Here is a 24,707-nt window from a genome sequence, read left to right as displayed (position 1 = left end):
ATGTTTTACTGTGAACTTAGAACCCAGGGTAGGAGACAGGCAATTAAAGGCATGATCACTATTAGAATAAGTCCTTGATTAAGATCATGTGAGGGCTAGGGTGTGATGGCTCAGTGGTTAGGAGCATTGGCTGCTCTTCCAGAGAACCCAGGTTCAATTCCCAGTGCCTGTATGGTGGCTTACAACCATGTATAACTCCAGCCTCAGAGAATCTGACACACACTTTAGCTTCTGAGGGCAACAGGCACACACATGACATAAAGACATACATGCAGGCAAAACACCCATACATATAAAAGTAAAAATAAGTCTTTCTTAAAAAAGAGTGCATGGGGCTGCCTCTCTAAGTCTTGAGATTCCAAGATGGGCTGGAGTTGAAATTGAAAGGCAGGGAGATGGTAGCCATATAGAAATCTGCACGTGTGGTAACAGAGAGGCGTCAAATCTCATTTCTGGACTCTCCATCTCTGACCAATTCACTTTGCTTTTCTCCTTCCAGTGTCGAATAAGAAGTATTTAAATTTTTACACACCAAAAAACTCTTACAAACCACATTTGAGTAATGGGGGGGGGTACATGAATCTTGTTCTTTTCGCCTCTCTGGTCCACATTTGAAAAGGTAGCAGCTGAGCAAAGCTATCATGGCCGGACTCAAGTGTTGACAGGTATCCAGGGTCAGAGGGAAGCTGGGGCTCAGCCGGGAGCATCCAACCTCAGCAGGCTTGTTTGTGGCAAAATAAACTTTGCTACCGCCACAAAGAAACGGAAATCCGAAATGAGGAAAGGCCTTTTTTATTTCATTCGTTTGAAACCACAAGATCCTGCCTTCCTTAAACACTGGGAAAGCTCAGGTTTCATGCTGTGGCCTGCAGCTCTTAAAGTTTTTTACCAGGAAAGGGAATTCTAGCCAATGGAATATTGTGGTCTTTAAGATCACCAAACAACCCTTCCTAGAAAACACAGCCTCAGGGCTGCACCTGAGAAAACCCCTCCGTGAGGGGCTTGCTCACACCCAAAAGAACTGTCTTCACACTTTACACGGGGTAGAAATTGGGGGCTTGTAACATTATCCACACACATGGTTCAGTGATGTAAAACAATGCCTTACCTTTCAAGGGATTTTGTTCGGTTTTCTTTCAAAACTGAAAGATGACTAAACATGTGTTATTCAAATAATCCCCAGCATGTTGTTTAGATTTGTTTTTTAATTAAACGTCTTCCATTAAAAAATAAATAAATCTCTGCATTCTGAGTTTGTCTAACATTCTAATAAATCATACTATAAAAAAAACATTTATTTCACTTCTAGCATAGTATAGGAAATGGAATGGGTCTGAAAGTCACTTCGTGTGGATTACGGTATCTGATTTATATCTAGCCTACCTCCAGGGAGGCTTTTCTGGGCAGGGCATTCTCACAGCCAATATGAATGCCTCACATTGTGCCAGTTAAAATGCTGCTATAAATTTACCAAACTTTGCATTTTATTATTTCTTAGTCTGACTGTTATGTTTTGATTGTTCCTGAAAATTAGGGAATCTACACTGATTGCTTATGGGAAAAAAATAATTCACAGAGTCCTAGAAGGGCTGCTGTAGGGTGTGGTTAGCCACTGAGGTGTATATAATCCATGGAAGAAAAGTAAAAACTGCTGAATATTTGCTGTGTAAAATGTATTATTATACATAATCCTCAAGGAAGATTGTCCCTTCATCTAGCCCAGATATATGTACTTGGGTTAAATATGCATTTGCTAAAAGTCAAACTGTACTTTTATCAACTAGTGTGGCTTCTTTAGCAATGATGAATGCAGGCAAGTTCTTTTTGTTTTTATCAGGGTGAGCAAGGATCTCCAGGAATCCCCGGAGTTGATGGAGAACAGGTAATTTTCAAAGATACATGCCATTAGTTAAAGCACCATTATTATTAATACTTTCATTATAGGTTTAAAACCAAAGTCATGTCTTTTGACATGATGCATACTCCCCTTTTTCCCATCATTTGTTCCACTTGAACTCCAAAAATATGATTAGTTTTAAATTAGATATCGGTTTTGTTGGCAGAAACGTAAAGCCATGTGTTACTTCAGTTTTGCTCTTGATACCACTGACCTGTCAATCTACCTCAACAAATTTTAATAGAGTCTTAAAATCATAACCACATCAAAAGAACAGCTTTGGGTTTGGGTTTGGGTTTTTCAGTGATTATAAGCAATTCAGTATCAAAATCAATAACCCCAGTTTTCACAAATAATAGTGTTGCTTCTCTCAACTCACTTGATAATGTCTGCTTTTCCTGAAAAATGATTTTCCCCTAATTTTCTATATATTTTGACAACTCAGACAAAAAGTAGAGCACTCTACCTCTACATACTATTGCAGCATCTTTGAGGGTGTCCTTAACCAGACATTGATAAAAGTTCTGGGAAGTTCAGACAGAAAATACTTTAGTTTTTATGACTATAACTTGTCTCTATGTCATGTATTCTTTTCTTTAAACACATCTTACTTGTAAAAAAAATTCAACATAAATAAAAACAGTCACTAGGCTGGATTTGGCATGTCATCTGTGGCTTGGCAACTCCCGCCTTTCAAGAATTTTACTAAGAGAATGCAGACAGCATTCAGAATCAAACCACAAGGCTTAGTTTCAAAATCTTTGAGGTTATATGGCCTTCTATTATTTTCTCAAGTGGCTCAAGGGCTGCAAAGATGGCATTGTGGCTGAAAGCATGTGTTGCCCTTGCAGAGGACCTGGGTTTGCTTCCCAGCAATACCATCAGGCAGCTCACAACCACCCGTCACCCCAACTCCAAGGTGTCAGGAGCCCTCCTCTGGCCTCCACAGGCACCAGCACATATTCAGGTCCATGTACAGAATACAAAAAAAAAAGGGGGGGGTGGTTTGAATGTATTTAAGAAAAAGCTTGAATTAATGAATAAGAAATTAAAGGAAATCCTGACATACTAAATTAACCATATACTCCTCAGGACAAGTACTAGACCAAAATAAATAAATAAATAAAAACCTTTAACTTTAGAAAAAGAGTTCTTTTTAATAACAGAATTGGATGTTGAAGTCATATAATGTCACATTAAACAAATATAAACAAATAGTATAGCTTAGTCAATTTTCCATGACACTCAATGATCACTTTACCTATTGTTAGTAATTAATGATAATAAATTAGACATGCATAATAACATACTGAATGTTCCTACATATAAAATGTATACAATGGCTGGATTTTTTTTTTCTATAGGCTTTGCAAGGTCCCGTTCTCCTGCTAAACGGGTTGAACTGGTCTTGTTGCTTTTCCCTGTCACAGATTCCTAAAACCCACTGATCTTTCTAATTAACTAGCAAGATACATTTATCTTTGCTGGCACTTTCCTACTCCCTCAGTACATGATTCTGAACTCAGTATAAAGATAGTTAATGAAATTAATATGTGTTCTTGTTCCTGAGATGAACAGGTTTGTGAATCCCTACCATAGTAACCATGACCATCTGGCCATATTGCCACAAGGTTGCTAGGATGAAAATGCTTAAGAACATTAATTTTTTATTAATTATGATTTATTCATTTTGTATCCCCGATGTAGCCCCCTCCCTCATTCCTCCCTATCCCACCCTCCCTTTTCTGCTCCCATGCCCTCGCCTAGTCCACTGATAGGGAAGGTCCTCCTCCCCTTCCATCTGACCCTAGCCTATCAGGTCTCATCAGGACTGGATGCATTGTTTTCTTCTGTGGCCTGGTAAGGCTTATCTCCCCTCAGCAGGAGGTGATCAAAGAGTCAGCCACTGAGTTCATGTCATAGACAGCCCCTGTTCCCCTTACTAGGGAACCCACTTGGACACTGAGCTGCTATGGGCTACATCTGTGCAGAGGTACTAGGTTATCTCCATGCATGGTCTTTGGTTGGAGGATCAGTCTCAGAAAAGACCCCAAACATAAAAGAATATTAATTTTAATGTTAGTGCTCCATACCTCACATTTGTTAGTATTCACAACCCACACAACTATTTTTTCATTGTAAAAGAATAGTAATTACATTCTGGTTCAACATGCAGACATATCATGAGAACCATAACAGGGACACTCAACAAGCTGAGTGTTTCAAAGAATCGATTGGACCCTGGTGCTGGAAACTGGTGACAGCTAGAACTTATACACACCGTGAAGAGGAGGGAATGGCTCTGTGGAGATGGGAACATTTGCTTGGATCTCTGCTATTATAACACTAAGCCCTGGTTTAAAATGTTTGCTGTACTGTTGAGAATTACAATCATTACATTGTCTTCTGGACTGGTAGGATACAATTAGCTGCCAAGCAAATTTTTGAAACCAGGAGAAATAATGCCAAAACCTGAGTCCATGTTTTTCATATTTAAATGGTCTATAGAACTTAATCCTATTACATGGGGAAATATTGTTGATCCAATGTAGAAGGCTGTAAAAAGAAAATACCTGAAAACAAAAGTCACAGTCATCTCAGCATTCACCCACCTCTTGGCAGATTTGTCTGGCATCCCGTTAGCACCAGGATGTGCCTATCATGTTGTCACAATGCTTCTCACATGCAAACTCTAACTTGTAGGGACTCAAAGGCTCAAAGGGAGACGTAGGGGACCCGGGTATGCCAGGTGAAAAAGGAGGAATTGGACTTCCAGGATTGCCGGTATGTTCACACTCTATGATGTACTCTTACTGAAATAAGTGACTGGGACAGAATTATATTCTGAACTGTACTCTCAGTTAGTGGTTTCCAAACTATTTTTATTCTTGAAATACTTGAAGTATTGCTTAGTTCTTCCAAGTGGGGAACTAAAACGTTAAAGTCTAGTCAGGACAATAAAAAGTGAGGGTTTGTGTTCTTTTTTTCCTGAATCATTTTCTTTAGAAGATAATAAAGCAAATCAAACCGGGCGTTTGAATTTACTATGCAGAGTCAAGTAATTATCATAAAATAAGCCACAATAAAAAATAGACAACCACAAAACTTTAGAATCGTTAAAGAACAGATTATCTTGTGTGTCTATGCTTTGGGATGGTGTTTCTTCCTCACGACTTACTGCTTTTCTGAAACTTGAGAAGCGAAAATACAGAAATTATGAAAAGTATAGACAATCTCCTGCCCTTCATACCCTCCCACCCTAGCCCCAGTACAAGGACTTGAACTTAGGGCCCCATACATGACCACACACACTGAGCTCTACTCCCAATCCTTTTGTTTTGACTTTCCATGTTTAAAAAACATTGCGTAGGCTGGCTTGCACATATTCTGAAACACAGACCGGCCTTGAATATTTCATCCTTCTGCCTCAGACTCTAACTAGCCAAAATATCAGGCCTGTGCCACCTGAATATCCTACCTGTTTTTAAACAAGAATCCATAAATAAATGTCAGTGGAACTAAAGCCTCACCTTTGCTATTTAAAGTGAGCACACCGTAAAAAAAAAAAAAAATAACATCATTTATAATCCAGTATATTTAATACTGTGAAATCAGGCTCAGCCTAGTTTCTGTTTGCTTTGTATTTCACTTTATATAGTGCCCATGATCCTGGGAAGCTTGGTAAATTTACTGCTTCAAACTAAAATGTGTGGAGATAGAGCTTCTTATGTATTATGCGCATAAAATAAAAATTCAAGGGAGTCATGGGCTCAGTTGTCTGTTAGATCATGGAATTAACTTTCATGCTAACCTTTGCTTCCTGGTTATTTGTAGGGTGCCAACGGAGTGAAAGGAGAGAAGGGAGACTCTGGTTTGCCGGGTCCTCAGGGGCCTTCTGTAAGTCCATGGGGCTGACCCTTCACACCCGATTTTTATTTGCCTCGATCCCCCCTGTGCCACGTGGCTAATCATTAGTAGAAATACAGTGACCAAACTCTACACGATCCACGTTGGTGTTATACTTGTGAAATACACAGTCTCTCACTTTATGAGGTAGAAGCAGTTTTTTCAGAGCTCTGGGGAGAAAAATCAATGGACTTCTCATAAGGCTTATAGGGAAAGCCTAGTGAAATAAGAACTTGTGTTCTCTTTTTCTCCAGAGTCCTATTTGTGCTTAGTGAAATAACTGAGGGTTTAACAGTGGTTGCAACATTATAGAATTCCTCAATAATCAGTTGCTTCCTTTTCTTTTAATATAGTTTTGATTTATTCTGGTTTTGAAGAACAGCTGTAGCGTTTGAAGTTATTTGACTCTCATAGAGGAATTTCTAAAGCCAGAGAGCCAAGCACGCCACTTCTCACAGTGGCCTTTCTCCTCTGTAACTGACTGATGGCATTAGCAGAGCCCTAGACCAAGACTCATGCTGGACTGTCTTATCTACGTGAAGTAACCACATCCATGTGTTTCTGTTGTTCTGTTTTGTTCTGTTCTGTTTTGTTTTTGGATACACAGATCATAGGCCCACCAGGCCCTCCAGGTCCCCACGGCCCACCTGGCCCCATGGTAAGTTTTCCTTGTCTCTGAAATGTAGTCATTTATCTGTGAGTGTGTCGCAGGAGAAAAGATGAACTCAGCCAGCTTGTGCTTTTGTGCTGCTCTCTGTGGGATGAGCAGAAAAAGTGAGGTGCTTTGACTGCTTTGCAGTGCTGCCTTTCATTCCCCTAAACACATGTGTTAGAGAGACGCAGAGCTGCAGGGAGACAGATCTGGCAAGCTTTACTCCAACACTGTCTGAACATTGGCAAATCATTTTAACGGGTCACTGCTGCAGTCTGCTAGGATCGAGCTATGGTAATAATCCAGCCAGTGATCGTACCTAACCAGCTCTGAAGCTTAAGACCCTTCTCCAAACTGAGTAGGACATTCGTAAACCAGTGTGATAAAGACTGAAGCTGGCTTCTACAGGTGATGTAGATTATTGGGGTTTTTTTTTTTCCTTCCATGTTAATGGCATTCCTGGTCATTCATTGAGCCACGCCATGTTTGCTCCAGTTGTCTCCCAGTGAGCAATGGAAAACAGCAGCCCTGACCTCGTAGAACCTCCAGTGGGAAAGGCAGCTATAAAACGAGTTTGAATTCTCTAAACGTTGGAGTACTGACAGTTGTGTTTAGGCTAGAATGTGGACAGCCGAGTGCTTCGAGTGCTTTTGACCCAGCAAGGAACACATCAGGCAGGCTATTGCATTACACTCCTCTCTCGGGTGTCTTCACAAGCCGGAAGACATCAGTGATGTAGATTAACTCATTTGTGGCCACACTCTGCTCCGACTGCACTCTAGAGAGAGCATTGTGGGTGTGATCCTAGCCACACAGGGGAGCCTGGTCACCCAGGTCTCCCTAATTGCCCCCTTGCTTTGGTAAACAACTTCAGTTAACCTTGTTCTCTGAACACCAAATAGTTTAGTAAGAATTAATTAAATGACATGTTTTGGGGTTTTTTTTATACTCTTTTTACTTTAAGTTTGAAGGTTAAGTTAGAAAATGCTACATCCTGTTTAAGTGATAAAGTTAATTAGCTTTAAGGAATTTTAAACCATTATTAACTTGGAGATAAGACTACTCAATGATGGCCTTTTCCTAAAAATGTTTATCCACAACTTATCGAAAGGAAAATGTAGACATATGTAACAAATATCTTGGCATACATGGTCAGTTGTTTTTCTCTCTGTTTTATTTCACTGATGTCTATTTAAATATGCATCTTCCTGAATCGCTTATTAGAATCTCTTTAAAAGTTCAAAGCAATCTACAATAACCTTCAGTTAATTTAAATTGATAATCAGTTTCTATATTCGTATTTTCTACAAAATAACATTCTTTTTATCCTGATTCATGCGTTTATTATGACCTCCTTTCTTTGGTAAACAACTATTAGAAGAGCCTTAAAGGATTCATTTCTGTAACAATAAATTCACTCCAAATCATGATGCTTAGTCCTCATTACTGAACGCCTCCACAGATTCCCAGACTTGGCTGCCATCTTCCTGTCTTAGATTCTTCAACACACTGGCCATGAAGAGTTATGGATAAAAATCTCCTCTTCCTTCCCACACAAACTGTAGGAATACTTTTTTCCCCCTGAATTTCCAACTTTTAAGTTCCACCTCTCTTTTCATAAAAAAAAAAAAAATCATGAATCATCTCAAATATTCCATCAGGTTATAAATTGAAAACTTGAGAAGTGCCTGTAATGTAAATACAAAACAGGGGTTCTCTTTTTGCCTAATTTCTCTTCCATGAAAACCCCAGCAGCTTTCTCCCTCTCGTAGGCATTTAGCAGACAGAATTGCTCTTAATGAATTTCCTATTACAGAGCAATCCAAGAGCTGGAAGGAACATTTGGTAGGTAATAAATAACATGCCACTGACCTGCCTCTAGCTATAGCTCCAACAAGAAGATTCTTGTTTTACATCTCATTTTATACTTGATATAATACTCACTTTTACAAGGAAGCAGTGAGTCAGTTATTAATTAAAGCTGTGCTTTCTGTTTTTAGGGACCCCATGGACTTCCCGGACCAAAGGTACCAGCAAGTCCCATGATTATTTGATTTCTGTTTTCTTGGTGATCACGGGCAAGCATGATGGAAGCATGTCTGTCCTGACTTATTTATTTGTCAAGTAATGTTGATAGTCTTTAAGCCTTTAAGCATCCAGATGTTTTAACTCCCATAATACAACATGACTCACACTGAGTTTAAGTGCTATCACCTGGAAATAAATCATTCTTCGTTTTGCTTTTGCCCTTGTCAGTGTATAACTTTAAAAAAAAAAAAAATACACAGTGTATTAAAAATCTGCCATTTAGGGGTCATCTAATGAAATTCTCAGGGTAATCCAGGAGCTTTTCTTTTTTATGTTGGCTATAGCTCTGTATTTGTTAGCAATTGAACGTCTTGATTGCCACATATAGTACTGCATCTTCAGGCTTCAGCTACCTCAAATCTCAGTTTTGTACTTTCCATGGGTCATCATCTAGAATAGGACAGGATGTATCAGCTGTGATGTCACAGAATTTATGTGAGTGCAAAAAGGAGCAATAGAGAATTGGTCCTCCTACACTGAGAAGATGGTCTCTGCCTGTCCTTTATTTTTACAGAGACCTAGAGGGCATCTTCAATGCAGTGTTAGCACCAGGTACCTGAAAACCCAGAACAGCCATCCTCTCCTGAGGGTTGGCAAGGGCCTCTTCTGGCTCTCCTGGCTATAAGGGTTGCCAACAATACTGGCCTAACTCATGAATCCTTAAATTTCCTTTTCAGGGTAATGCAGGTAACACAAAAAGGGAAGAGTTGACACCTCATTCTTCTCAGAAGGCTTTACCTGCAGGTTAAACTAGTGGATAGCATATCAGTTGTTATAATGACTGTGAGTAAACACCAAGATTGTTTTAATCCTGTGGTGACTGAGGCACACCATAACCATTTAGTTAGATGATGCCAGAGATCCTTTTGATACAGAAAATGAAATTAGGTGTCTTATCTGCAAAAGAGTTGTTATTTACATTATTGGTTTCAACAAAGTACAAAACTGAAAAGACCTCAGATGACTCATGTTAGTTTCTTAACTTTGCAATTGATAAGCAATAGGGACCCAGAGAATTTTAAATATTTAATGCTAGTTATGGGAATAGACGGTGGCCAACTTAGTAGATTTTGGTACAGATATGAAATTTGGTCTTTCTGCTACTGGGTTTGACTGTCTTTAAATTGAACTTCTCAGTTCCCACTCTATCAACGCATGATTCCCCATCAAAGATTTCCATGCCCTGCTAAGGCTGCCCTGCCTGTCCATCATCTTAAAACCACACACTAGAAATGTGCTTACATGAAAAGCCACGAATCTCAAGTTCAAAACAGTGGCTCCCTTGCCATGGCGTCAGTGCATTTTTGACTGTGACCTCAGGATTAGACCTGATCAACTATAGCATATTTGGGGTTTCAGCTGTGGCTACAGTATGGACTCATATCTTCAAAATCCACAGAGTCCGCCATGCTGTGACAGCGGGTGGAGCCTCTGAAAGTTCAAATATGTTGCACGGTTTCATGGATGTGCCCACCCGTTTCCCACAATTTCCTGATGAGCATTCTCACCTAGGCAGACGTTAACTATACCCACGTCTTTGTTCACTAGGTTATGAGACACTAGACTAGGCTCCCCAGCAGCACAACTGGTTGTTACCGTCAAGGCAGACGGAGTAGCGCTTTGCAGATTAAAAGTCCCTCCAGCCGGTGTGAGCGCAACCTCCACGCAGTGAGGCCATCTGCCTCTCATGAGTCTTCCAGTGTTTTCTTGACGAATTGATGTCTGTACTTAAAAGCTGGAAAGCGTTTATGTCCCAACTTTCCCTGTTCTCTATATGCTATTCCTGATGGGCAATGGGGATGTCATAGCCCTAGATTTTTACCAACCTGAGTCAAGCGGATTTGTCACTTCTCAGGGCTCCTGTAATGTCATGCCATGTTCAGCTGTACTTCCTTGATTCTAGTATGGTGCACACAGTTAGAAAGACCATATTTAAAAGTTCTTTGATCTTCATGTCCTCTTCTGGGACTGTCACTTTGTGGTTTACTCTATTGATTAATCCATGTAAGAACCTGACTTGGCAGTGTCAGGGAATGAGGACTTACAGAATGGCATCACTTCAAACATCAGCATCTACGTTTTCAGTTCATTCTCCTGGGCAAAATGCTTAAAGGCTTAAGATGTCTGTCTGTAACACTGTCCTGCATAGTCCAGTTTTCAGTCCCAGCAGAGTGGGGTTTTCCGACTGATCCCCTTCGGTATCCTCCACTTTGATTGTCTTTGATTCACTTAGTCAAAACAATGTAACACTAACTTCCTTGATGTAGAACTCCAAACCCCATGGAGTCAGCTATCCATCTTTTCATGCTACTCAACATATTTTCTTGAGCAGTTTGCTTTCTGGAATATTATTTGCCATCTCTAGTTTATTAAGCTTTAAGTTGGGTTATTAACTAATGCAAAACCAACCTAGCCCCACTCTGCTGTTACCTAAAACTGGAATCTGCACGTGTTTTGGAGACTGGGTCTCTTCTCTCACAGTTTAAACACCCATGATAGCAACCAAAATTGGCATTTGCTTTTGCATTTAGGGTGAACCAGGGTTAAATGGTGTTAAAGGATTGAAGGGTGAACCAGGTCAAAAGGGTGACAGAGGACCCCTTGGTCTTCCAGTAAGTAAAGAAAACTTTCCATTTCAGTGCAAATCTCAGATTTTTCTCTCTACCCTAAGTAACAACTCTGGTTTGCTCAGGAGCCATCTTACAGTTGAGAATCCTGTCATCAGAACACAGAGTATGTCAGAGCAGAGCGCAGCCCAGTTCTGTTTTCCCTGATGTCTTGATCTTGTGTCTGAAGGTGACCCCGTAACAAACGGTGCCGCAAACGTTCCGTCACTCTTCAATTACATACATGCCAACCTTGCTTACATGGGGCTGACAGACACGTTCCGCCATCATCTCTTCTAAAAAGTGATGCGTTTATTGTTTCACAATTTCTCCCAAACACTCTTATGGTCTAATAGAGGTTAAGACCCTCTCTCCATTGCTTGTATCTTCTTGCATTCGAAGAACTGTAGCCCCCTGTTGGTGGCAGGTATGCGATTGGCCGTCGTTGCGGTCATTGCTGTGGCTCCTTACATTAACTGACCACATTGTGTTCTACATGTTTTATGTTGTTCGTTTTTTGGCGACTCCCTACTGTGAGGTTCGTGGGACAATAGTAGAGAGTTACAGAAGAAGTATTTCTCATTCATGATGAAAAGGGGCTTCATCCATGCACATATTCCATGCCAATATTCTTCCCACTGCTTAACAGGCTTTCTTAAAATTATTATTGAGTGTTATGGTTTAATTTCAGCATTTTAATATGTTGTTTACCCAGTAAATAAGAGTCAGTAAGTTACATCTGTAAAATATGACATAAAACCAATAACAGAAAATAGTTCTATATTTGAAATGTGAGATTAAAAAAAAATGTTGGTGGTCACCTATCTTATTTTTTCCATTGGTGCTGTGATTCAGTATTAACATGCTTCCTCAAAAGCCTGTGGTTTATATATCAGACACAGTGGGTATCTTGTATACATTTAGTTATTGAATGAATTATGTAAGCTCTGAATTACAGTTTAGATTAAATCGTGCCAATTGGATCTATGGATCATAAACACAAAATCTCCAAAACATTTGTTAGCCATTAGTTCTGCACTGCAGTTAGCTAGAGAATTTTATGATCAATATAAAATTATCATTTTAATTTTTATCCTCAAATGTTATAATAGTGACTAAGGAAAATATCAAAGGGGAGGGCTTGAGACACTTTGCATTTCCTAAACTTTTAGTCTAGTTTCTCTAAACTAACTTATCTGGCTGTTAAATTTTGAGCCGCTGTTGATTTTTACAGACCAGTTATCATTAAACAAGTTATCATTAAACAAGCTAATGAAGTTCTCATTAGACAAGCAACAGCAATGCCTACAGTCTGTAGTCATTGCTACCCAAAGCTGCATTTTATATGCTTATAGCACTGATTATGACAGAATCATACTGAAGAAATTCTTAAATTAAAAAAAAAAACTAAAAATATTCCAAATGTATATGTGTTGGTTTCACTGGCAGCTGAAATAGTTTTTTTCTCCCATTTTTTGTTATTACCTGTACCTGAAGCATGAAGCAGAGAAAGAGTTCTGCAGCCTGCCCAAGATAATTTAAAGAGCTAACATAATGTCATCTTAATGGTTTCTTGATCTATTTCGTATCTTTAAAGTACTATTAGGGGGTTGTTATATAAGAGCTTAATCAAAAAGAACTATAGTTACTCTTACAACATAGAAAGTGCCATTTTATAACTCGCTATGGGTAGCCCTCAGTTCAGAATAATCAGTAATCTGCGGAGTGCTGGTTTTTAAGGCAGTCCTCATGCAAACACCAATGTAAAGATTTTTTTGAACTGAACTGAGGCACAGACTGGAACTTGTTTTGACTTGAGCCCACAATTTTTTTTCTTGTTCCTAGAAGTCCCTCTAGTGGCGACTAATGAAAATTTTAGGTCCAATACATAACGTCTGTAATAAACTCAAGCCATCCCAGTATATTAAAGCATTGCATTTTTGTTCACAAAACCATCTTAACAGGTATAGCCAGAGATCTGGAGCCCTTTACTAAAAGATTGCCATTACTTTCTCTTCAGATCTAAAGAAATATATCATGAGTAGTGGTCTTTAGAAAATGAGTTTCATGTGGACATATAGCTAAGGATCCCTTTACTATGGACTGTCAGCGAATAGTTTATAGCCCACTGTGTAAACCTCATTCACCAGACTTTTAGATAAGAATTTCCTGGTAGAAATGTCACTAAAATGCCATCACCTGTAGGGCATGTATTGTCATGTGACTTTTTAAAACTAACTCTGTAGCAATGTGATATTCATCCCAGAATCCTGTGAGTGTGTACTGTGTTGCTTGAAGTGTTGCATTTGTTCATTGGTGCCTCATACTAATCTCTGTTCTTGTCATTCGTGTTACACCCACCAACCCCGACACCAACCCGATCACACAGGGGGCATCTGGCTTAGACGGAAAGCCAGGATCCCGGGTGAGTTGGCCCCGAGTCCTGCTCCAATGTGCTTCATGGATGGGAATCGCGTGCTCCCGGAAAGACCCCTTCACCCCTTGTGGGTTTTCCAGATAATGAGGGGTCACTTAGGACAAGAGTCAAAGGGGAAGGTGGATGAGGATGGTGGAAAGGGAGAAAGAGCAACAGGGAATGGCTTGCAACGCCAACATTTAGCCTGAACTGCCAGGACATTTTCAGAAGCCCAGGGCCGAGTCTGGATAATTTACTAAGTGAGAAAATGAAAAGTCCAGTTGCCTTAGGTGTCTCATCAACCTAAAACAACTCACGAAAACCGTCCTGGAATCCCACACGGCCCTGAAGCAGTGAAAACAAGGAATTTATTTTAACTTGCCTTTCCTTTATATTTACGTCCATCTTAGAAATGTAATTTATAATTTATTCCATAAAACTGATTTCCAAGTCTCTGTTCATGGAAATAGAGCCTTCCCTCATTTTTATCACTCCTCTCTCTCTCTCTCTCTCTCTCTCTCTCTCTCTCTCTCTCTCTCTCTCTCTTTCTCTTTTAAGTAGGTCCATCTCTTACATTTCAGCCATGGTCACTCAGTATTTAAAAGTCCCGTAGAGGTGACCATTGAGTTGAGGCAGTAAGAGCATGATCAAAATAGTAAGAATTCACTAACATGAGAATGAGATTGAAACTCTGAATTCTTTACTATCCCGAAACTCCCAAAGCCTAGCAATAGGAATGCCCCAGAGAAGTTGAAAGGAAATAATCCTTATAGTTGCACCCTTTGCCACTTTAAGACTAAAGTGATGATTGAGCAAGTATATTTGAAATCCTTACCTCATTTTTAAGAATCTAAATTTGAACTTTTTAGTTCTAAAAACCTTTGAGTAGGACCCCAGAGTTCTGACCTTCTTCCAGATATTAGCTTATCTGCCACAGAAGCCAATTAGGCCAACTGGGTCACTTGACCTGCCTGATGTGCAAGCGATGAGCCTCTAGAGCCTAGAAGAATAGTTCCCCACCCCACCCCACCCCACCCCTCCCCACCCCACAAAATGAAGATGCTTCATCAGAGGAGAATAAATAACTGTGAGATGTAACTTTTGTGTATACGCTTTGTTGAAATATGCAGTTAGATACTTCATCTCTCTTGCATGAATTTCTCAAAAATAACCGGCATGAAAAAACAAACAAACAAACAAACATTAAGAATAATGTGGTTTGAAATCAGATAAGTTATCCTAAAACACCCACTGGCATCAGTCTCCCAAACAAGTCAGAAATCAGGACTTCTCCTCTTGCAACCTGGCCTCTCGTGTGTCTCATAGTATTTCGTTTCTATCTCTTTTAGGGTGCAGATGGTCCGATAGGACCCCATGGCCCTGCAGGTCCCAAAGGAGAAAGAGTAAGTCTCTTTTCGGGTCGTCACACCTAAGCTGAGTTCTGAAGGAAGCAAAGGGTGGCTCCTTTAAGGTGATCCCAAACGGCTTCTTTTCCAGGAGAGATGGAGGGCTAGCTGGTGTTAAATGAAATTATTGCCCATTTGAAGTTCTATTCAGGGTCCTAAGACTAAGACAAGAAAACCACACGGTATAAAATGGAATCGGCCTGCCTTAATGAAAACAATGCATACATTTACATAGCTAAAATAAATAGCTCCCATTATTCCTTCTTAACCCATAAGGAAGATATTTTCATTGGGCCTTCATCCAGAAAGTTGAAGTCAATGGGGCAAAAATTTCCAGAGCTACATATTCTGGTTGATAATCTTAATACAAAGCTACTGTACTCATTCCGAGTAAATTATAATGTTTTTCCAAAGGAAATTACAAAACCTATGTATTCTTCTCCACACAGTTACCCACGCTCTCATTTTTCTTTCGTGAGTTAAAGAATGACCTGTTTTCCTCTAGCCATAAGGAAATGATTTTGGTGCATTATAAAACAAAGCCCTTTCACCAACCTCACTATTCTAGGCTGTGTTTCCATATCCTTGGGAGGGAGAAAAAAAGAAAAAGATAGACATTCAGGGGAAGATGAATATCTGACGCACAAAAAATGCGCTGCAGCCTCCGCAGCTGCTCGTGCGTCTGGAACTTCTTTCCCCTCTCTCTATTTTTCGCCCACTTTTTCTTTTCTTCACCTTGGAAAACTCCAAGTGCGTGTGCGTGTGCGTGTGTGTGTGTGTGTGTGTGTGTGTGTGATTGTGTCATCAATTGCCCTGCCATGCACTCTGTGTGATAAAGAGAATATGCTAAATTTGAGCATTTCACCGTGTGGGCACGGTTCACCGTGCAAGTTTGTGGTCTTTTTACAATGAGAGTTTTCATCAGTCTGGGCTAATTTGATTTTTGAAGAGAGGACCAGGTAGCGATGTCTCTTACCTTCTAATTCCCTAGTCCTGTGCGCTGTAAAGTTTATCAGATGAGACTGTGCAGTGCAGTCCTTTAGGGATGAAAGAAATACTCCTACTACTTGAAGAAAACCCTCTTTCTAGTTACTCTGGTACACTGAATAATACCATTATAATTGATTCATCACCATCACACAGGCCTCTAATAATGCTTATAAATATAGCCCCAATAGATAAATAATTCTGCAGAGGAAGCATCTATTTTCTTTTTTTTCCTTTTATTAAAAATGGGTTCTTTTATCACATAATATACCCTGATGGTGATCTCTGCTCCCGGTACTACACCCATTTCCTTCCCCCCACCCCTCCCATCTCAATCCACTCCCTTTCTGGATCTCATTAGAAAGGAGCAGGCTTTCTAAGAGATAATATCAAAATAGAGCAAAACAAAATATCACATCAAAGTTGGACAAAGCAAACCAAGAAATGGAAAGGAAACCAAAAGAAGGCACAAGAATTAGGGACCCACTCATTAGCACACTCAGGAATCCCATAAAAACACTAAGCTGGAAACCATAACATAAATCAGAGGACTTAATGCAGACCCTGAGCGTGCTGCTTCCGTCTCTTTGAGTTCCTAAGGGCTTTGCTCATGGTGAATTAGAATGCCTTGTTTTCGTGATGTCCTCCATCCCCTGTGGCTCTTACACTCTTTCTGCCTTCTCTTCCATGGGGTTCCCTGTGAGCTGAGAGGAGCGATTTTGATAGAGACTTCTCATCAAGGGCTGAGTAAGGAAACATCTATTCTCTTTAATCTAGAAGAGATTATATTGCAGAGAAGAAATCTATGCAAAAATAGCCAGAAAATAAGGCCAAAGTCAACACAAATAGTATGGGCTTGACTGTGAAGACTGGCTTTATCCAAGAAGAGTTCCAGGAAGAGATGAGCAGCCCTGAAGAAGATATTATCTGAATCTATGATTATTATTCCCAAGATCAAGCCAACAACTTCCAATAATTAGCTCCATTAAAAATACTTCAAAGCCAAGAGCGTCCCTGCTGCTGATAAAGATTCCTTTTCAGGCACTGTATGAAGAAACGCAGTCCATCCTAAAATTGGAGCAGCAAAGCTCAGTTAGTCTGTTGGCAAAGTGCCCTGGGGCTCAAGAGGGTTTGCTGTTTGGTAAATCAGCTGCTACTTCCGATAGCTCAACAGTGTCTCAAGGGTATCAGGTCTCCGTGCTGCTGCAGCATTAACCAGAAGAGCAAATGAAGTCGCTAAGAATTTTTGAATGCATAGTTGAAGGCAGGTGCGTGCAGTGTGAAGTGTTACACTTGTGCCTCCTCAAGCGGGATCGTGTGTCACTGCGCTCCAAGGGCCCTCGCACAAAGTACCGGAGCAGAGCGTGAGTTCCCCGGGTTAATGGAGGTGCCATCTGGAGTCTCCCGCAGACGTTTCTGATTTTGAAGCAGAAGGGATGGGCAGCGGCAGGGCATTCCAGAACGAGTCCTGGGGCCCGAGATGCAAATCGAAGGGCCCGGATAGAATTCATCCAGCCTGAGGGACATGAAGCACTTCACATGCAAGATTTCCCAAACCCTTGACTGGCGCGTTGGCGTGCAGCTCTCCACACTCCCTGCCTTCCTCTGATTTCCTCATCTGCGTAGGGGACAGGGCGCTTGAAGCCGTGACTAGTTCCCTTCTTTGACTTAACTCAAACAACTTGCTTTTCTCCTCCAGCTACGTTCACTTGGGATCTGTGTCTCCAGAGCTGGAAGCATGCGGTGGCTTTTGCTTCAGATACTGATTTCTTCCTCTGTCCCTAGAACTCTGTAGTATTTTAAGTTTGATGGGGCCAAAGCTTCGTTTGGAGTCCCTTTATCCAGAAAAAATAACAATAATAATAATAATAATAATAATAAGATACTACATGTTCAAATCCCTGGGTTACTATTTCATATCTGAGGGTATCCAAGATGTAGCCAATGGGGATTGATGCTTTGTGCTAAGGGAGGGATCCAAATCCCATGTGGCTTGAATAGAAAGAAACACCTATTTTGTATAACCAAAAGCCCAAAGGGGGCTAGGTCCTGCTTCTGTCCAGGCAAAAATTCTAGCTGCAGGTCCAGGGACTACTCAGGGAGACTCGAACAGAGGTCAGAGCTGAGCTCAGATGTTAGCAAAGAAAGCACCCTCCTTGGAGCGCCCAGCTGGGTCCCCCTGTGCCTCCTTGGCCAGTACTGGCTCATGCAGCCACTGCTCAGGGGTCTCCACTATGAGGGGCAGGCTAGTCTAAAAGAGAAATCCTGCAGACAAGCTCTGCACTGACCGCTAACTCTATGTAGACGAGCCCTAGTGTGTCCCTTTAAAAACCAAGCAAGCCAGGGCTCCCAGCGGCGATGGGAGCAGGGATGTGGGGAGTTCCACAGTGCTGTTTAAACTAGACCCAGGCTGCTGTCCGGTTGGCCTGCTTCTCTAACCCCTGCCTCTAACCCCCACTCCCAAAAAACTGGTAACACACACACACACCATTTTAAAACTCAAAAATAACACTGCCAAGTCTGTCTGAAAGAAATTGATTCTAAATTAGCATACTTTAAAGCTTCCATTAAAAACATGACCCTAATTGTACAGCAGCCAGCACTTTTAACATTATACTTTTAACATTTTACATTATGCATAGAACATTTTAACATTGTACATTTAACACTGTACAATGTCATATATTACTATCAAACTCCATCTTCAGAACAATTTTCACAGAATATTTATCACACTGTTTTATCTTATGACTGATGTGAGCCAAGCACAAAAGGATTGAGAACACTCCTAGAGTTCTGCAGGCCTCGCCCCAGAAAGAGCCAGACATATAATTCAAATTTAAATCTGTTTTGTAAACAGCCTGGCCATCGCCCTGCGTACCATTGCTGTTTCATTATTAGCAAATACAAAGTGATAAGGAGAGCTCAGATTTTTCTTTTTTTCTTTTTCCAGGGCTTTTTTTTTTATTTTTATTTTTATTAATTACACTTCATCCACTTTGTATCCCCCTGTGGCCCCTCCCTCCTCCCCTCCCAACCCATCTCTCCCTCCCTCTTCTCCACCCATGCCCCTCCCCAAGTCCACTGATAGGGGAGGTCTTCCTCTCCTTCTTTCTGATCCTAGTCTATCAGGTCTCATCAGGAGTGGCTGCATTGTCTTCCTCTGTGGCCTGGTAAGGCTGCCCCCCCAACCCCCATCAAGGGGAGGTGATCAAAGAGGAGGCCAATCAGTTCATGTCAGAGGCAGTCCCTGTTCCCATTACTATGGATCCCACTTGGACACTGAACTGCCATGGGGCTACATCTGTGCAAGGGTTCTAGGTTATCTTCATGAGTAGTCCTTGGTTAGAGTATCAGTCTCAGAAAAGACCCCGTGTCCAGATTTTTTGGTTCTGTTACTCTCCTTGTGGAGCTCCTGTCTGCTCCACGTCTTACTATCTCCCAGTTCTTTCATAATATTCCCTGCACTCTGCCCAAATTTTGGCTATAAGCCTCAGTATCTGCTTTGATACCCTGCAGGGTAGAGCCTTTCAAAGGCCCTCTATGGTAGGCTCCTGTCCTGTTCCCTGTTTTCTCCCTCTTCTGATGTCCATCCTCTTTGCCTTTCTGAACAGGGATTGAACATCTTAGCCAGAGTCCTCTTTCTTGATTAGTTTCTTTAGGTATACAGATTTTAGTATGTTTATTCCATATTATATGTCTAATATCCACTTATGAGTATACCCTGTGTGTCTTTCTGCTCCTGGGATACCCTACTCAGGATAATCTTTTCCAGTTCCCACCATTTGCCTGCAAATTTCATGATTTCCTTGTTTTTTATTGCTCAGATTTCTTAAAGCTATCCATGTCTAGTGATCCCATTGTGTTCTATGTATCTCTTAGCTCAGAGCATTTAGCTGTAGCTTCACCAACCCCCTAAATTTAAAAGACAGTTGCTGGTGATGCCTGATACCTGCTCATGAGGAAACCCACAGAACAGGGAAGTAAAACCCTATCCCATGCCTCTGCAGATAGTGTTTACAGGGCACATACACACACACACACACACACTCATACACACGAATGGACTAAACTTTAAACCCCTCTGAGAAAAGGCACAATAAAAGAAGGAAGATAAAACTGTCTATGGAGGTCCCCATTTCTACATCACGATTGTCCCTGACATTTTCATGCTCCATAATAACGCACACTTTAGTCTGGAGAAAGCAGCACAGAAACTCTCTTTAAAATGAAAACTATATCTTCATTGGGTTCATTATTTGTATTCATGGACCACTTCCAATAACCCTGATTCTTCAGAAGCATTCTGAATTATTATTTATGCTAACCCTAAAAAAATGAACACCTAAAGAAAGTAGGTAAAAGGAGTATGTGTCTACACACCAAACACTCACTAAAGGCAGAAAGGTTCTTCAGTCTTCTTTCTCAAAAAGAAAACAAGATGTGTATAACCCAATGGGACTCATTTAGTCAACTATTATTTACTAATGTGCTGGGCACTATTCTAAAACATGGTTGATGTCACCAAAGCTGGGGGCCCTGGAGCCCCAGTGTCGCCATTCCAGCAAGAGCCACAGTCAGAAACTAACAGTAAGACCTGTGTATCTCACAAAGAACAAAAACCAGAAGTGAAGTGTGGCTGGGGAAATGGGGTGGTAAAGACTTCTCAGAGGAAAGACTTGACTTTTAAGAAATCTTACAATAAAGAAAAAAAAAAAAAGGCAACACAGGCCAAATATTCCTAATCCAAAAATTCAAACTGCGAATCACTCTAAAACCTCTGAGCGCTAACAGAGCCCCACAGCTGGGAATTCTACTCCGGGTATATGACCCATTGTAGTAGAAACACAAGCAAACACAATAAAAACAAGTGCATAAAATTACCTTGTACAATTTTTATGTATAAGACAAATGTATTTTGTACTTTCTGTTGTGCCTCATCCCCCAAGATTCCAAACCCAAAGTCTGAAGCATTTTGGGTAAGGGAGAAGAATCTACAGATTAAAACAAATGCTTTACACAAATGCCGGAGGGACCCAAGTAGAGCAACCTACTCATAGCACATCTGGGTTGGCGGTAGCTCCTTCTTGTCCTTTCAGCAGCCATCTGGCAGAATTTGCCATGGCGGATGACTTTCACTGCTTCGCCACTGCCATCTTGAAGGAGTGTGAATCATTGGCATCCCGATAGAACCCTTAAATGGCGGCTGGCTGCGGGAGCCTTGGGAGCCTCGTGGGAATGTGAGGGTCTGTGGATGACTGGAACTTTCTGCCTCTTCATTTCAGGGAGAGAAAGGCGCTGTGGGAGAGCCTGGACCCAGAGGACCCTATGGGCTGCCTGTGAGTTCAATGTCACGTGATCGACACGCTCAGCATGCTACTGTGACCTGCCACTGACATGGTTAACCCTTCCCTAGTGGGCAGACTAATCTCATTATAGAGCAAAAGAAATCCAATGAAGAGTCACAGTGCCCAGAGTTCTGTACTGCAGACAGGTGGCACTTGCTCTCGAATGATCTCTGGACGTGAGGACACACCCAGGCATGTCATGTGACTGGAGATTGGAGACTAGGGGACAAACAGTGCTAACTGGAAAGCAAGATCCTGCCTGACAGAGGGCATTCTTCCTATGCCACCTGAGCGTACATTCATAACTGGCACTCCCTTGAAGAAGGGTTACCCAGCGGGTGTGAAAACTTCATTTATAACAACCTTCATGTCTTGTCTGTTCTCATAGACTATTAGCAAAAAAAAAAAAAAAAAAAAAAAAAAAAAAATTCTTGCCGGTGAAAATTATGACCCACATTAAATGGATATTCATGACGACAGTGTTTTTGATCTTTCTAAATTCCTGCAAGGACAAACAATCGTTAGAACATAGAAGGTTGGCAACGTTCTGTCTCCTAAAATTCCGAACTATGCATAACCAAACCGAGGCCACGGGTTTCTGCAGAAATCATCCGTGCAGTGAGTCCAGTCAGTTTGGGAGGGTTAGGACTGAAAGCACCATGTGTCGCATGTCCGTTTTTAACCCGCCTGTGCTTCCCACAGGGTTATTATGGACTCAGAGAGCAACCTTCATTCACAAGTGTTTCAGTACTTCAGGGGATGCTGATTTTGAGACAGCGTCAAATGGAGTCAGGGTAGCTCTCAGGGACTTTGGATGGAGCATAGTCTGATCCAGCACTACCACTGTGATGACCTGCACCATGAGGCCCAAGTTACCATCTTGGGTCTCAGACCAGCCCTCCTTGGGAATTTTCTCTTCTACAGAGCTCACTGCAAAGCAACTCTTGAAGATGTGATGTTCACACTCTATCTGGCCAAATTCAAACTATATTCCATGAGAAACAGTTTTCAGGTTCCCCATTAATTAAAAAGTTAACGGAGCTACCAAACTAAAGGAGCATTGATTTGCATCTTATTAGAGTCTCTGTGTTTTTTAACTCAACAGTTTTGTTTTCTTTTTTTTTTTTTTTTTTTTTTTTTGGTTTTGCACTTCCTGCCTGAGCTACAAAGTCAAGCACAGGACTTGAGCAAAATTATCTACTTAACCCAATAATGGATTAAAATTCCTCATGCCCCATAACTTCAACTAACAGTCCCTTCACATGATTAAAAAAGTTTCACTAATCAGAAGCCTTTTCACATTTCTAGTATCATCTTTTTAAAATACTAATGTTGCATGCCCAGAGAAGCCTTAAACCAGGACCTATTGATGAAACATAGGAACACTAATTTAGCTACTGTGGTTCTTTGGCAGGGCAAAGATGGAGAGCCTGGTCTTGATGTAAGTAATCTGTACAGCAAACATCCTTCGATTATACTAGACACTCAATGGTCTCCATCATCAGGGACACCAAAAATACACAATACACAATATTTTGTCTATGTATGTGTGTGCACACATACACACGACAGATGTATATCTTATAATTTTTATATATTATATAATTATCGTGCACAGACACAGCAATATAAAATACACGAGTATTTATTTACATAGATACGTAAAGGAAAGATGAGTCATATGAAATCAGTAACTGACATTGCATGGTAGTAGTACTTCAAAATACTTTCCTATATTAAGAATACTTAGCATCAGTATGACCCAATTAAAGAAAAAATAAATATGTATCAGATCAGTATGCCTCTCGCGTGCTGCCCTTGGGGAATGGTGTTCTGTCAAAGCTGTTATGCAGTGTGTGTGTGTGTGTGTGTGTGTGTGTGTGTGTGTGTGTGTGTTTTCCCTTTAAGTCTCTATGTACATTTTCTCTTATGCTAAAATATTGTATAAAAATGCAGGCTGTCAGAAGTAAATGCATCTAGCAGCAATCACTGCTTGTCAGTATTATGAGCATAATTAAGTTACCAGAGTTGCTTTTATTGAGCACCTGTTATATGCAGGCATCTTTCTGGCACTTTGCATCCACTGTCTCATTTATCATCTACAACAGCTGTGTGACAATAGTCATTAACCTTTTTTTATAGATAGGGGACGGAAGGGCAGAGGTAAGTGGTTTGCCCAAACCCACACAAGTTAGTAAAAGTGCCAGGGTTCAAATTAAAATATTCTTGTATTCTTTCTCCTATATTTTTTAGCAGAAAAAAAAAAGCAAGAAACCTGTTGTTGAAATAGTAAAAAGTACTATTTCTAGGTGCTACTGTTCTTTGTAAGTTTAAAGATTATCTGACATGTCCATTTTTACACCTAAGTTCAAACCAATGAAATGTGGTGGTGGTAAGTGGTATTTGTTGATTTCAATAACAGTTTTGTCACAGTTACACCAATAGAGTTTTTTTTTTTCATCCCCTAGGGCTTCCCTGGTCCTCAAGGCGAGAAGGGTGACCTGGGAGAGAAGGGAGAAAAGGTGACTTCTCCATGCATGCAGCTTGTGTGTTTCTGCTCGCTCTGTCTGCTCTGCTGCTGCTGAGCCTGTGTAGTTCCATCAGACACCATTCCTGTCTCAATCCTGTGTTCCAAAAACATACAGGTGGCTGATCTAAGGAATCAGGCTTCACACAGGACTACAGAGGGCTACACAGCTAGACACGAGGGAACTATCCAGCATAGGAGGAAGATTCTAACCCCTGGATTTCAAAGCTACAGTCTCTCAACTTCCTGACACCAATTTTTTTTTAATGTAATGTACAGGGGGGTTGACTTTTCTTTTCTTTTCTTTTCTTTTTTAACAAAAGTAAAATTACATCACACAAACCTCAATGGTATTTTAGCAAAGCCCATCTCACCTGCAGGCCCTGATCTCATGTATCTTCATGGCGTTCCTGGAAGGAGACTGATGCATGATACATTTTTATTTTTCTAATTCAGAAGTAGAGGACAGGTACTGCGACAAGCCGCAGTAAGCCCACTGTGCAGAAGCTACTCTGTTAACTGTAAAGCCAACAGTTCTGGCTTTTTAATGAAGTCATTAGTTATTTTACAGCTTGGTGTTGAGGATTTCTTGGGACTGTCAACTCCATAGGTTATAGGGGCCAATATCAAGCAACATGATTTTATGACCAAAAGAAAAGTTTGGGTTGTGACTTTTAAACTTCACTTTTTCCATTTCTTTTCTTCTGTTATGTCTCTTTCTCCCTCCCTCCTTTTCTCCTCCCTCTCTCTAGTTTGCTGTACTCTTTAACCCAATAATAAGCCAAATTTTACATTGGGTAAAACAAAAGGCAACAAAAAAGTAATGAAAAATCTTAAAGTAGCTGAAGATCTACCTCATGATTCCAATTTAAAT

At 40.7% G+C, this 24,707-nt stretch overlaps 1 protein-coding gene across 1 annotated transcript in view; it reads left to right on the top strand.

Annotated features, from left to right (window-relative positions):
- The window catches only part of Col25a1 (collagen type XXV alpha 1 chain), a 406,766-nt gene that overhangs the window by 371,175 nt on the left and 10,884 nt on the right, over positions 1-24,707 (top strand). Inside the window, exons 26-35 of the mRNA XM_060392693.1 lie at positions 1,838-1,882; positions 4,601-4,681; positions 5,732-5,794; positions 6,411-6,461; positions 8,456-8,482; positions 13,539-13,574; positions 14,915-14,968; positions 21,244-21,297; positions 22,721-22,747; positions 23,775-23,828. Of these exons, the coding sequence (XP_060248676.1) occupies positions 1,838-1,882; positions 4,601-4,681; positions 5,732-5,794; positions 6,411-6,461; positions 8,456-8,482; positions 13,539-13,574; positions 14,915-14,968; positions 21,244-21,297; positions 22,721-22,747; positions 23,775-23,828 (492 nt within the window). The remainder of the gene's footprint in view (positions 1-1,837; positions 1,883-4,600; positions 4,682-5,731; positions 5,795-6,410; positions 6,462-8,455; positions 8,483-13,538; positions 13,575-14,914; positions 14,969-21,243; positions 21,298-22,720; positions 22,748-23,774; positions 23,829-24,707) is intronic.

This window comes from Meriones unguiculatus, chromosome 10, assembly GCF_030254825.1.
Source record: "Meriones unguiculatus strain TT.TT164.6M chromosome 10, Bangor_MerUng_6.1, whole genome shotgun sequence".
NCBI lineage: Eukaryota > Metazoa > Chordata > Mammalia > Rodentia > Muridae > Meriones > Meriones unguiculatus.
Note: the sequence above shows the minus strand (reverse complement) of the source record. Positions and strands in the feature narration are given on the sequence as shown.